The sequence below is a fragment of the Capra hircus genome, chromosome 29 (assembly GCF_001704415.2).
Source record: "Capra hircus breed San Clemente chromosome 29, ASM170441v1, whole genome shotgun sequence".
NCBI lineage: Eukaryota > Metazoa > Chordata > Mammalia > Artiodactyla > Bovidae > Capra > Capra hircus.
In genome coordinates this window covers 43,667,785-43,681,972 of record NC_030836.1, presented here as the reverse complement: position 1 = coordinate 43,681,972, position 14,188 = coordinate 43,667,785, and the positions used below count along the sequence as shown (strand labels likewise).

Below are 14,188 nucleotides of genomic sequence, written 5' to 3'. Positions count from 1 at the left end.
GGATTTACAGGTCACAACCAATCACTCAGGCTTGCCGGTGTAGTGAGAAAGCAACGGTCGACAACACTAAATGAAAACGCCTGGTTGTGTTCCAATAAACTTTTATTTTTTAGATACTTAAGTTTCATTATAATTTTCACCTGTCACAGAATATTATTATTTTGGATTTTTTCACCTATTAAAAAAAAGTAAAAACTCTTCTAGTTCATGCGCCTTACAAAAAAAGGCAGTGGGGCATATCTGACTGTGGGCGGTAGTTTGCATACCCCGGTTCTAGATGGATAAACAGATGGCTTACGGACCAGAGCTGCAGCCTCCCATAACAAGACAGAGACAGGCAGGATCAGATATCTGAGTCCCTGATTCCAAAGTGGCAGGTGTGGTCAGGGAGCTGAGAAATCATTATTTTTCTCATTCCTGGTCCAGTTACATATAGAAATGGCCAGTTACAGGACCAGGAGATCAGGCACCAGGGAGAGAAGAGGGTGGCTGGCAGTGCTGGAGCCAGAGTCCTGGGAACAGGTCCACTCCCATCTCGGGGTGGGAGTTAGGACAGATGCAGGTGTAGGATTTCCTCTGCCCGCTTCAGGTACTCGGCCGCCTTCTTCTTCACACCCTCTCGGCGGGCAGGTGATGGGTCACCTGGGAAGACAGAATGGCTCAGCGGGTACCTGGATTCAGAACCCCTGGTCTAGCTCCTTACTGTCCACAGAGCATCACCATGTGTCTTTCCCTGTTCCTTGGGAGTCAGATATATGCTCCCCATTTTACAAATAAGAAAACTGAGGCCACAAGAGATAAAGCAGCAGCCCAAGGTCACACAATTGGTCAGTGGAGAGCAATTCTGATCCTTGTTTTTCACTTTTCTTTCCCTTCACTGTACCATCCAGGATCCCAGGCCTGACCCTGCAGCCTCAAGTTTTGCTCACCAGAAACTCCCTGGAGCAGGATGTGCACACCATCCCGGTAGCCCTGCAAAGCAGCAGGGTAGGCCCCTGCCTTCTCGTCCCGTAGGGCCTGGGTGATGAGTTCTGTGGCTTGGCTCAGATAGGCGGGGGGGGGCTCTCCTCCCTCGTCGTCCTCCTCTGCTTGTCCGCCTGGCTCCCAGGGTTCCTGGTCCGGCCTTCCAGATTCTGCCTCCAATGCTGCCAGCTCCCCTATGTGGGTAGGACTGGGTCCTGCACCTTCTGTAATCAGATACGGAGGACTCAGGTCAGATCGGCCCTCTTTTTCCCTGGGCCTGCTGCCCAACCCCAGACCTCTCTGGCCCACCAACCTGTCTGGGTTTCTCAGTGCCTGAGCAATCCAAAAGCCACTTGTGCATAGCACACTAGCCGTGATCTATTTGGTTGGTGGAGTTTGTGTGCTTTTGTAAAAATAGTCTTACTTCTCTAATTCTTTGTTTATAGTGAGATATAGTTGATTTACGATCTTATATAAGTTTCAGGTGTACAACATAACCTAATTCTTTCTTTGTGTGTGTGCATTTTCAGTTGTGTCTCTTTTGAGACCCCATGGACTGTAGCTTGCCAGGCTCCTCTGTCCATGGGATTTTCCAGGCAAGAATACTGAAGTGGGTTGCCATTTCCTACTCCAGGGGATCTTCCCGACCCAGGGATCGAATCCAGGTGTCCCCTGTCTCCTGCATTGCGGTGAGTCATTATTAACATTTTACCACTGAGTCATCATTAACATTAATTTGCAAGCTACAGGTCACTGGATCTACTTCCCTCCTGACTACAACAAATCCAAGAATTTCCTCCACAAAATTTAATTGAAGGATGCTAGGCCAAGCATGCCAGGTCAAGGGTAGAAATGCTCCAAGCTTTGGAATCTTAGAATAATGGATCCAGAGAACCTCCAGGCTTTTTCAAGTCTTTCAATATGAGCTGACCCCAAATGGGAAGAAGTGGGTGGAAGGTATTCACACATTCCAGAGAGAAGGGCTCATATATACTCTAGGACTGGCAAGGAGATGGTCAAAGATTCCCTCTGTAGATTCCACAATAGAAGGCTAGCGATCTGGTGAACCTTGGATGAAAAGGCCTTTAAAGGGAAGGTGCAGGACTAGGAACCACCGCTGCACACCACTGGCCTGGAGAGGGAAGGGTGGGCCTCTCTAGAGCCCCACCAGAGGGACCCCATGTGGAGCCCAGGGGCCTTATAGGAAGGTAAGGTGACATTTCACTGTCCAGTTGGACTACAGTCCTTTCTGTGTTGTTCATGAAGCAGAAGACAGAAGAGATCTTGGGAAACCCTAGGACTTGAGTTCAAGAGCCTGGCGTATGTGATGAAGAGAGAGAGAGATGAATGCCAGCCCTCACCTGGAGAATTCTGATGGTAAAAGGTTGGCTGGACGAACCTACAAAGTGGGGCAAGGACAGGAGGTAGCATCTGAGCAAAGTGCCCTTCCAGCTTGGTGGGGGCGAGAATTTGGGAGTTTTTCCATGGGTCAAGGGAACATCTTATCGGAGCTGCCTTTGAAGAGTCTTGCCAGGCTCTTGCCCAAGTACCTGGGTACTGGGCACCCCAGGAGGCTTGGCTGGGGCCAGGCAGAGTGCCTGGATCCTGCCTCTCTGTAGCCAGGTTCATCAGCCACGGTGACATTACCCCTGCCTTTCTCCTCCAAAGGACATTCCTCACACCCTGCTTACCATGGCCAGGGGCCCAGCCACCAATCAGGCCAGAGTTGCGGGAGTGGGGGGTGTAGGGTAAGGCTGAAAACTGAACGCAAGACTGAGGTCCTGATTTGGATCAGATCTCAGAGTGAGACAACTCAAGTGCCTGAAAAAATCAGAAAGCTAAGGGCCTGCCCAAGAGGTCACCAAAGGGTAAAGGGAAGCCAACAAAACAGGCTGAAAAAAAGCCAAAATGAAACTGTGTCATGATGACCCAAAGTGCAACCGACCACTTCAACACCCTAGCTGCAGTAACAGCATAAACTCAGAATTTTAAAATGAAAAGATCCTGAGTCTCAGAGCTGGGGATTGTCAAGCTCCTGATCTGACAAGGAGCTCAGGACCAGGGCCTCCATGGGGGGCCCTTTCACGTCTGGTGCCCTTACACGCTGCCCCAGGGGCTTCCTCTGCTGTCCTTGGAGCAGGACTGCCCTTCAGTGACAGGATGTATAACCTTCAGGATCTACAGCCAGACCCTGAGCCAGCCAGGAAACCTCCACCTTGAGCTTCGAGCAAAAGAAGTCAGACCCTCCCAGGGCAGTGTGACACCCTGCTGGTTCCAAAGCATTCTCAGGGAGAGGATCCATGGTGGGAAGGGGCTCACTTCCTCTGCAGTTGCTCACTGTGCTGGAGTACCTAGCTGGCCAGGGCAGCAACAGCACCTGGGAAGGGGTAGTTCAGTTCAGTTCAGTTGCTCAGTCATGTCTGACTCTGCGACCCCATGGACTGCACCACGCCAGGCTTCCCTGTCTATCAACAACTCCCGGAGCCTACTCAAACTCATGTCCATCGCATCGGTGATGCCATCCAATCATCTCATCCTCTGTCATCCCCTTCTCCTCCTGCCTTCAGTCTTTCCCAGCATCAGGGTCTTTTCAAATAAATCGGTTCTTCGCATCAGGTGGCCAAAGTATTGGAGCTTCAGCCTCAGCATCAGTCTTTCCAATGAATATTCAGGGCTGATTTCCTTGAGGACTGACTGGTTTGATCTCCTTGCAGTCCAAGGGACTCTCAAGATTCTCCAACACCTTCCTTGGGAAGGGGCACTGCTTCTAATTCTCATCAAAGCCACCTTTTGCCTACAGGGGGCACCTTTCTCTGATTTACACAAGCAAGGTGTAGCTGGTGGCTATGCCTCCCTACCATAAGGACCTTCTGCCCAGCTCCACCCCCCTCACCCTACCCCCACCCCACTCATCCCAACTTGTTACCTTCCTTGGAGAAGGGGTCGAACAGAGCAAGCTCAGCCTCGGTGAGGGGGCCTCGGGCAGAGGAACTGGATGCCTCCTCGATGCTCCCACAGTTAAAGAGGAGATCCAAGGCCTCCTGAGCAGGGCTGGATGGTGGCGGGTCCGCTGAGGAATAGATCAGTGGGGATATTCATGCCTGCTTTTATTATTATTTCCCAGCTTTCAAAATGTCATTACCTGCTCACTGAAGCCTTGTAGCAACCACAGCATAGACAATGCCATTCTTAAAGTTTGTGCCCATTTTACAGATTAACAAACTATAGCCCTGAGAAGGAAAATTACCTGGGCAGAGTTCCTCAGCAGGATAGTGGTAGAGGAGTCAGGAAAGGCTTTTCACTGAGGAGGGAGTGGTTCCCACTCCTCATACAGACAGGCTCTGGACCCTCCAGCCCTGGCTTGCTCTCCCGCCCCACATACCTGGCACCTCCAACTCCTCAAGGCCCCTTCTCTCTGCAGGAAGCGGCTGGGGCAACCAAGTCTCATGAGGCTGGGCCCGGGGCTCGTCGGGCGGTGGTGTGGGAATCAGAGGTGGGGGCAGGATGTGCAGGTCTCTGGACACCTCGGAGGGCCGTGTCATCTCCCCACCCTGCACGAGAGAAAGACCAGCCAGGGTAGTCACAGGGGACAGCCTGTGGGCAGGTAGGCTCCCCAGGTGCTGAGGACTGGGGAAGAGCAGGCGCACATACCCGGAAGAACTCCTTGAGTTGGGGGCTGTTGTTAAGCGCGGGGATGTGCACAGTGAAGCGAAGCAAGTCCTCGGCCCCCTTCCGCCGCTCCTCAATCACCGAGGCTTCAAACCGGCCTGCACCCGCCAGGACAAGGGACAAGGAGACAAGAGTGACCCACGGGGACTTCTGGCTTCCAGGCCACTTTTCCTGGTCCTGCCTGAGAGGATCTGAGCAGCCCACTGGCCCCCACCCCATTCTCCCAGAAATCTTCCTTGGCTCTGCCTGGGGTGAGGGTCTTGCAAGGAGCGACCTATCTCCCTATTCATCCATTTACTGGATGACTATTGAGCACCTACTATTGGTTGGTTCAGGAGGTGAATGAGAGTGAAGCGAGGTCTCTGCCCTGATGGTTATTACATCCCAGAAAGGGGGAAGCAGGCAACCAACAAGAAACAAATAATTTCAGATGGTTTCGATGTATTAGGGAGGAAAGTAAGACACAGAGCGGGGAAGTGACTTGCCCAAGGTCACACAGAAAGTAGCCCCATGTCTACAGCTTCTCTGTTCGGTTCCAGGCATCATGTAGAGTTATTTAACTCTGGGCTAGTTATCATGCTGCCCGGGGGAGTTATCCCACTGCCTGGCATAATTTGCTAGTGAGGACTTTTCACCTTGCTACACAAGAACATCTCCTGTGAGTCCAGAGACACAAGTTACAGACCAGCCCTGTCTGGGAGAAATATAATATGAGCCTCATATGTAATTTACAATTTTCTAGGAGCCGCATTTAAAAAGAATGAAAAGAAACGGATTAAATTTTAATTATATATTCTGTTTAACCCAGTATATCCAAAATAGTCTCATTTGAACATATAAACAATATATCAACTATTGAGATAGTTTGCATTGTTTTTTCAGTGTATTTGACCCATAAACACATCTCAGTCCAGGCCAGCCACATTTCTGGTGCTCCTCAGCCATAGGTGGTTCATGGCTGCTCTTTCTGGCCAAGTGCGGGTCTAGAACAAACACCGGGTTGTGGCTTGGAGTTCTGGCTCAAGCCCCTTCACCCTGAGCCTCAGTTTCCTCATCTTGAAAATGGGGCTAATGAGGACAGGAATTAATATTAAAGGGCTCTACACACAACAAGGGCAGGGCCATTTCCCCATGTGTAAAATGAGATCGTCTTTAATGATCCCTGGGTCAGGAAGGTCCCGTGGAGGAGGGCATGGCAACCCACTCCGGTATTCTTGCCTGGAGAATCCCATGGACAGAGGAGCCTGGCGGGCTGCAGTCTATGAGGTCGCAAAGAGTCGGATACAACTGAAGTGGCTTAGCAAACACCCATACAAGGGCCCTTCCAGTGGTCTGAAACACATCTTTGCCAGGAGTTTCAGACCCCCTCCATCCAACCCTCAGCAGCAAGTGTCCCCTTTGCCCAGTGCTCCCTCCATCTTTGGCCTGAATGCCTGAATCAAGACTCACCAAACACCTGGGCGCGGGGGAAGGCTGGGAACTCCTCGAGGCGGCGGAAGAGGTTGCGGTGGGTGTAGGCCAGGTCTCCATGCAGCTTTCGGAAGTCACTGTACCGCTTCCAGACCACCACCTAAGAGGGACACGTGACTTGACTGGGCTGAGCAGTGGCGGGACGTGGCCTTCCCCAGCCCCAGCCCGGCTCCAGGCAGTGTGTGCGTTAGGGCCCAGCAGCCCCTCCTCCCAGAGCCAGGGAGAGAGAGGGGCTGGTCTCCTGTGCAGTTACCAGCGTCGCTTCACTGGCTTTGGATCTGGAATCGGGAGATGGTCCCCTTCCTCCTATGAGGCTCACCTCTTTGACATCCTCCGGGTCCCTCTTTGAGATGAACTGAGGAAAAAAAGGCAAAAACCAGTGAGACCGACATCCATCTCCTGTAAAAGATGGCCCAGCTACCTTCCAGCCCCCTTCAGAAGAGCAGAGCCCATCAGCCAGTGGTATCAAGGGGTCCTGGTTTAAGGCCTTGAGAATAACTTTGAGCAGTTTTTGTACCATGTACCTTAGTTTCTTCATCTGTCAAACTGTCACCGACCTGGGTCCTTGGACTCTTTAATCAACAGAAACTGATGAGGCTGGCTGAGAAAAATCAGGCAAGGCTTTAATGGGACCCAGATGCAGCACAAGGGATGGAAAACAAGTGACAGGGACCCTTGTTCACTCTCTCCGAGGAGGGCTGGCTGGTTCCTTAAATGGTTTGGGCCCAAGGGGTGGCTTGAGTGATCAGCTCATCCCCTTGGTGGTGCGGTGTGCAGGGACCATGCACAGCACCCTGCTTTTGCACCAGGCACCTCTGAAGTGGCAGTAGGTTTGTGGCCTTATTGTATCTCACGGTTCACAATTGCCTAGACTTAGCCTGGAGGAGCCTCGTAGGCTGCAGTCCACGGGGTCGCTAAGAGTTGGACGCGACTGAGTGACTTCACTTTCACTTTTCACTTTCATGCATTGGAGAAGGAAATGGCAACCCACTCCAGAGTTCTTGCCTGGAGAATCCCAGGGACGGGGGAGCCTGGTGGCTGCCATCTATGGGGTCACACAGAGTCGGACACGCCTGAAGCGACTTAGCAGCAGCAGCAGCAGCAGCAGGCAGGCAGTTATTTTGAGTTCCTTATAGTTTCTTTCTTTTCTAAAAATATCTATCTATCTATTTGGGCTTCCCTGGTGGCACAGATAAGGAAGAATCTGCCTGCAATGCAGGAGACCCGGGTTTGGTCCCTGGCTTGGGAGGATCCCCTGGAGAAGGGAATGGCTATCCACTCCAGTGTTCTTGCCTGGAGAATCCCATGGACAGAGGAGCCTGGCAGACTACAGCCCATGAGGACGCAGAGAGTTGGACACGACTGAGCGGCTGACACACACTTTTCTGTTTACTTGTGTACTTACTTGGCTCCATCAGGCCTTAGTTGCAGCACACGGAATCCTTTAGTTGTGGCACACGGACCCTTAGTTGCTGCATGTGGGACCTAAATCCCTGATCAGGGATCGAACCTGGGCCCCCTGCACTGGGAGTGTGGAGTCTTCGCAACCAGACCACCAGGCAAGTGCTACCCTTACAGTTTCTTTGTATTCTGTTTGTCCAGGTGCAAGCGTATATAGGCCAGTACAGGGTCCCAGGTCCCAGCCACTCTCAAAATGGGAGGAGCCCTAAAGGCCCGTCTAGAGGGCTCCATCCTCAACCCAGCTTCTATCTCACTTCCTTCAGAGGGTAAGCCCCTGCATCTCTTTCTGAAACCAAAGACCTCCAAGTTCTCTAAAGAATGAGGTTCTGTCCCAGGAGCCACCCCTCCGTTCAAGGAGGAAGCTACTGTGGGTGAACACTGCTGGACACGGAAGTGAACACTCCTGGACACGGAAGAAACCTCCCCGGGGTTGTGAAGAGCAGACTGGCGTCTGACATGGAAAAAAGACTCCATTTTCACTAGGGCATGCTCATAAGAATTAAAGAAATAACACCCTACAGCTTGAAGTAGCTCTGACAGTTTTCAAACATCTCCAGTTCATTACTCTACATCCCAGGGAGGCACGTATCATTCACATGCCCATTTATGAGAAGAGGAAATGGAGGCTTAGAGAGGGCTCCTGACCTGTGGGGGGACTGCTAGCACTGAAACCCTAGTCTTTGCTTTTCACAACAGGCTTGCCTAAAATATTTTGGGTAAAAGAAACTATATTGAAAAACCATTGAGGAATATATACCTGCCAAAGGACTCCTTTCCAGGATATATAAATACCTCCCATGTGTGTGCGCAGTCACTCAGTCGTGTCCGACTCTTAGCAACCCCACGGACTGTAACCCACAGGCTTCTCTGCCCATGGGATTTCCCAGGCAAGAATACTGTAGTGGGTTGCCATTTCCTTCCCCAAGGGATGTTCCCAACCCAGCGATTGAACCCATATCTCCTGCATTGGCAGGATTCCTTACTACTAAGCCACCAGGGAAGCCGAAAGAACCCCTATAGGTACATATATACACAGAATATTACTCAGCTATAAAAAAGAACGAAATAATGCCATTTTCAGTAACACGGGTGACCCTACAGATTATCATACCAAGTGAAGTAAGTCAGAGAAAGGCAAATATTATATGACATCTCTCATATGTGGAATCTAATGTTTTTTAAAAGCTGCAAATGAACTTATTTACAAAACAGAAATAGACTTACAGATATGGAAAACAAATTTATGGTTACCCAAGGGGAAATAGGGGAATAAATCAGGAGCTTAGGATGAACATACTACTATATACAAGATAGATAACCAACAAGGACATACTGTATTGCACAGAGAACTCTACTTAATATTCTGTGATAAACGATAAGAGAAAAGAACCTAAAAAAGAATGAATATATGTGTCTGTATAGCTGAATGACTTTGCTGTACACCTGAAACTAACACAACATTGTAAATCAATGATACTTCAATAAAATTAACATAAAAAACAAACAAGAAGGGGAAATCTTGCAGCTCATGTAAGAATTATTGGAAACAAAGCATAGAAAATTTAAAAAAAGAACGTTCTATAAATTAATATCAAAAAGACAAACAATCCAACTTTATAAAATGGACAAAATACTTGAACAGGCAACTCCCACAAAAGAAGATGTTTGAATGGCCAAAAAGATCATGAAAATATGCTCATTAGTCCTAAGAGAAATGCAAATTTTAATATCCCAGTGAAATACTACATACCCACCAAGAATGGCTAAAATTAAAGATGCTGATGATATCAAGTGTTGGTGAGAATGAGAGTATAAAATGGTACAACTACTTTGGAAAACTGAAAATTACTAGGAAAAGTTACACATATGCCCAGCAAATGACCCAGCAATGCCCAGGTACTCTCTTTTTTTCAACTCTTATTTATTATTGAATTATAGTTGATTTTGAACATATTTTTGAACTGTGGTATTGGAGAATATTCTTGAGAGTCCCTTCGACTGCAAGGAGATCAACCAGTCAATCCTAAAGGAAATCAGTCCTGAATATTCACTGGAAGCACTGATGCTGAAGCTGAAACTCCAACACTCTGGCCACCTGATGTGAAGAACCTATTCATTGGAAAAGACCCTGATGCTGGGAAAGACTGAAGGCGGGAGGAGAAGGGGACAACAGAGGATAAGATGGTTGGATGGCATCACCGACTCGATGGACATGAGTTTGAGTAGGTTCCAGGAGCCTGGTAACGGACAGGGAAGCCTGGCATACTGCAGTCCATGGTGCCGCAGAGAGTCTGACTGAACTGAGATAGCTGATTTACAATATTCAGGTATATACACATACATAAATAATATTTTTTCAGATTCTTTTCCATTATAGTTTATTAGTTTATTACAAGATGGGATCCTGGTGGCTCAGACAGTAAAGAATCTGCCTGCAATGCAGGAAACCTGGGCTTGATCCCTGGCTGGGGAAGATCCCTGGAGAATGAAATGGCAACCCATTTCAGTATTCTTGCCTGGAGAATTCCATGGACAGGGGAGCTTGGCAGGCTGTAGTCCATGGGGTAACAAAGGGTCGGACATGACTGAGTGACTAATACTTCTTCTTATTACAAGATATCAACTATAGGGACTTTCCTGGCAGTCCAGTGGTTAAGATGCCAGGCTTCTATTGCAAGGGGCATGGGTTTGACCCCTGGTCAGGGATCTAAGACCCCATATGCCTGGGGGTGAGGCAAAAAAAAAGAGAAAGATATTGCCTATTGCCTATAGTTCCCTGTGCTATACAGTAGGGCCTTGTTGCTCATCCTTTTTTTTTTTTAAGATTTATTTATTTATTTTTGGTTGCGCTGGGTCTTCATTGCTGGGTGCAGACTTTCTAGTTCTCTAGTTGCGGTGCGCAGGCTTCCTATTGTAGTGGCTTCTTTCATTGCAGAGCATGGTCTCTAGGGCACACAGGCTCAGTAGTTGTGGAGCACTAGCAGCTGCTTTGCGGCATGTGGCATGTTCCCGGACCAGGGATCGAACTCGTCCCCTGCTTTGGCAGGCAGATTCTTAACCACTAGACCACCAGGGAAGCCCTAATCTATTTTATATATAGTAGTTTGTATCTGCTAATTCCAAACTCCTAATTTATTCCCCACCCCCCTTTCCCTTATGGTAACCATTAGTTTATTGTCTGTGAGTCTGTTCATTTTAAAATAAGTTGATTTGTATAATCTTTTTAGATTCCAGATATAAGTGATACCTTTTGTCTTGGATTACCTTTTTATTTTCATTTTGTAAATTTTTTTTAATATTTGCATTTTTTAGATACAGGAATGACACAAAAGATTTGAGGAAAGACCATTTTAAACATCTAGGATTCTGCATTTAAATCATTTCGGAAATCTTTACATTTCTGCTTTAAGTTATTAATGCACCAGTTTAATAGTTGCCTACTTCAAAATTGTAAAAATACAAAAATATTTACAATGAAAAAATCTTCCCCAATTAGTTCTTGTATGTCATTCTACAGATAATATTATAGTTTCTATTTTTAATCCCTTTCATGATATCCTGTCTCTATACACTTATAACATTATTACTACTTCGTATACCAACTTTCGTCTTTATCTACTGACTTCCTGTTATGACTGTGAAGAGACTTATTCCTTTATTTCTTTTGAAGTGTATGAATTTTTAATCATACACAGGGATAATTTTTTGAAAAAATTTAAAGTAATTCAACTCCTTAAAGAGTTTTCATATGAATATCAAACAAACCAACAGACAAAGCTTACTCCAAGAGACTGGGGACCTAATCAATATTTGGGATGAGCCAGTTTTCAGCTTAACTTAAAGAAATTCACAGCAAGCTGCCACGCATTGGGCGTGGACACACCTCGCAGTCTGGGAACTGCCGGCACGCCCTTTTAAAAGAGCAGCGCCCCCCTGTGGCCCCGCCCCTTGATGGCTAAAGAAGTAAACTAGGGCCGATTAACCACCACCCCTCCTTAAAGGGGAAATCCATTCTGTCGTCTAAAATGGGCGCTTCCAGCAGCGTCTTCCTTTGAAGTAAAACACGGCCCCGCTCTTGTTAAAAGGGTAAATTCCCGCTGGGCCCCACCTTACCTGCGCCGTCACTTTGTATTCAGTGTAGCCCTTGGGGTGGGTCCGGGGGTCGGAGACTGTGTAGTGTCGCAGGAAGTCGTCTTTCGCCTGCCGGGACATGGCAAATAAATTGGAGCGGAGCTGACCGCCGGCCTCCGCCTCCTCCACGCCGCCCCCGCCCTTCCAGTTCAGTCTTCCCCAGTCGCCGCCTCGCCCGGGCCTGCGCCTTTCATCCTACGGCCCAGGGAGCTGGTCGCAAGTGACAGCGCAATTCTCGGCCAGGCGCTTGGCCAAGGGAGCGTCTAAAAAGTTCTCGATGGTTGGTAAAGCCGGAACCAAGTGATTTGGAAAAGGATTGGGGAAGAGTAAGGAAGGCAATGGCAACCCACTCCAGTACCCTTGCCTGGAAAATGCCATGGACGGAGGAGCCTAGTAGGTTGCAGTCCATGGGGTCGCGAAGAGTCGGACATGACAGAGAGACTTCACTTTCACTTTTCACTTTCATGCATTGGAGAAGGAAATGGCGACCCACTCCAGTGTTCTTGCCTGGAGAATCCCAGAGACGGGGGGTGCCTCTGGTGGGCTGCTGTCTATGGGGTCGCACAGAGTCGGACACGACTGAAGCGACTTAGCAGCAGCAGCAGCAGCAGCAGCAAGGACTGGGCAAGCTGGATCACTCAGGTCTGCTTAGAGATAAACCCACCCCATGCGATGGTAAACCCTCATCAGTTCAGTTCAGTCGCTCAGTCGTGTCCGACTCTTTGTGACCCCATGAATCGCAGCATGCCAGGCCTCCCTGTCCATCACCATCTCCCAGAGTTCACTCAGACTCACATTCATCGAGTCAGTGATGCCATCCAGCCATCTCATCCTCGGTCGTCCCCTTCTCCTCCTGCCCCCAATCCCTCCCAGCATCAGAGTTTTTTCCAATGAGTCAACTCTTTGCATGAGGTGGCCAAAGTACTGGAGTTTCAGCTTTAGCATCATTCCTTCCAAAGAAATCCCAGCGCTGATCTCCTTCAGAATGGACTGGTTGGATCTCCTTGCAGTCCAAGGGACTCTCAAGAGTCTTCTCCAACACCGCATTTCAAAAGCATCAATTCTTCAGCACTCAGCCTTCTTCACAGTCCAACTCTCACATCCATACACTACTGGAAAAACCATAGCCTTGGCTACATGGACCTTAGTCAGCAAAGTAATGTCTCTGCTTTTGAATATACTATCTAGGTTGGTCATAACTTTTCTTCCAAGGAGTAAGCGTCTTTTAATTTCACGGCTGCAGTCACCATCTGCAGTGATCTTGGAGCCCCCAAAAATAAAGTCTGACACTGTTTCCACTGTTTCCCCATCTATTTCCCGTGAAGTGATGGGACTGGATGCCATGATCTTCGTTTTCTGAATGTTGAGCTTTAAGCCAACTTTTTCACTCTCCTCTTTCACGTTCATCAAGAGGGTTTTTAGTTCCTCTTCACTTTCTGCCATAAAGGTGGTGTCATCTGCATATCTGAGGCTATTGATATTTCTCCCGGCAATCTTGATTCCAGCTTGTGTTTCTTCCAGTCTAGTGTTTCTCATGATGTACTCTGCATATAAGTTAAATAAGCAGGGTGACAATATACAGCCTTGATGTACTCCTTTTCCTATTTGGAACCAGTCTGTTGTTCCATGTCCAGTTCTAACTGTTGCTTCCTGACCTGCATACAGATTTCTCAAGAGGCAGGTCAGGTGGTCTGGTATTTCCATCTCTCTCAGAATTTTCCACAGTTTATTGTGATCCACACAGTCAAAGGCTTTAGCATAGTCAATAAAGCAGAAATAGATGTTTTTCTGGGACCTCTTGCTTTTTCCATGATCCAGCGGATGTTGGCAATTTGATCTCTGGTTCCTCTGCCTTTTCTAAAACCAGCTTGAACATCAGGAAGTTCACGGTTCACGTATTGCTGAAGCCTGGCTTGGAGAATTTTGAGCATTACTTTACTAGCATGTGAGATTGCCAGGGTCCAGCCCCGGTGGATCCAGGGTGATTCGAAGGTGGGGACGGAGTCGGCGTCTTTGGAAAAATACATATTTAATCACAGATATAGAGAGATTAGAAATGGATAGTGCAGTAGGAAGATTAGTGGAGAAAAAGAGGCTGAATAACTTGGATTATGTGGAATAGCATCCGTGCTCCAGATGGGAATTTAGCCAGAAAAACGGGAGCAAGAAAGAAGCGACATGGGGGAATCAGTCTTTTCGGAAACTGATCCGATTTCTTTATTTTTGGGTTTGCTCATATACCTTTTGTTACACATAGGGATGAATACAGAGTCACGCGGGGAGTCAGCAGTCCTGACCTTTATCAAAATCAGGTGCTTCACATAAATGTATAAAAAAGGTACATCATCTTCTGGCCATGAGTGAGACCTGCTGACATTTTATGATCCTTTCTTTCTGATAACCAAAAAACTTATTTCTTCCAAGGGTGTTTTTTCTTAAACCAGGCACCACCCTCCAAATAAAGTTACATTCCTATAGGGTGAGGGTGTAGTGA

The 14,188-nt window shown here is 48.0% G+C and overlaps 1 protein-coding gene across 2 annotated transcripts; it reads right to left on the bottom strand.

Moving 5' to 3' along the window:
* Positions 85-12,528, bottom strand: SNX15 (sorting nexin 15). Of its 2 annotated transcripts, XM_018043537.1 has the most exons (9): positions 12,490-12,528; positions 11,677-11,763; positions 6,422-6,457; positions 6,082-6,202; positions 4,615-4,730; positions 4,346-4,514; positions 3,890-4,033; positions 930-1,187; positions 85-642 (listed from the first exon to the last, which is right to left on the bottom strand). In XM_018043537.1, exons 1-9 carry the CDS (start codon positions 12,523-12,525, stop codon positions 548-550), a joined length of 1,062 nt encoding a protein of 353 aa, XP_017899026.1. In that variant the 5' UTR covers positions 12,526-12,528; the 3' UTR covers positions 85-547. The 2 variants fall into 2 exon arrangements, with proteins under 2 accessions (XP_017899026.1, XP_005699930.1); XM_005699873.3 differs by lacking the exon at positions 12,490-12,528 and having other exon boundaries at positions 11,677-11,889.

Excerpts from the sequence above, each read along its gene's own strand:
- SNX15 (XM_018043537.1), bottom strand. The coding sequence starts at position 12,525 with ATGAGATGGCTGGATGGCATCACTGACTCGATGAAT. Across the intron at positions 6,458-11,676 it reads AATACAAAGTGACGGCGCAG|TTCATCTCAAAGAGGGACCC; the intron begins GTAAGGTGGGGC and ends TTTTTTCCTCAG. Across the intron at positions 6,203-6,421 it reads ACCCGGAGGATGTCAAAGAG|GTGGTGGTCTGGAAGCGGTA; the intron begins GTGAGCCTCATA and ends TGTCCCTCTTAG.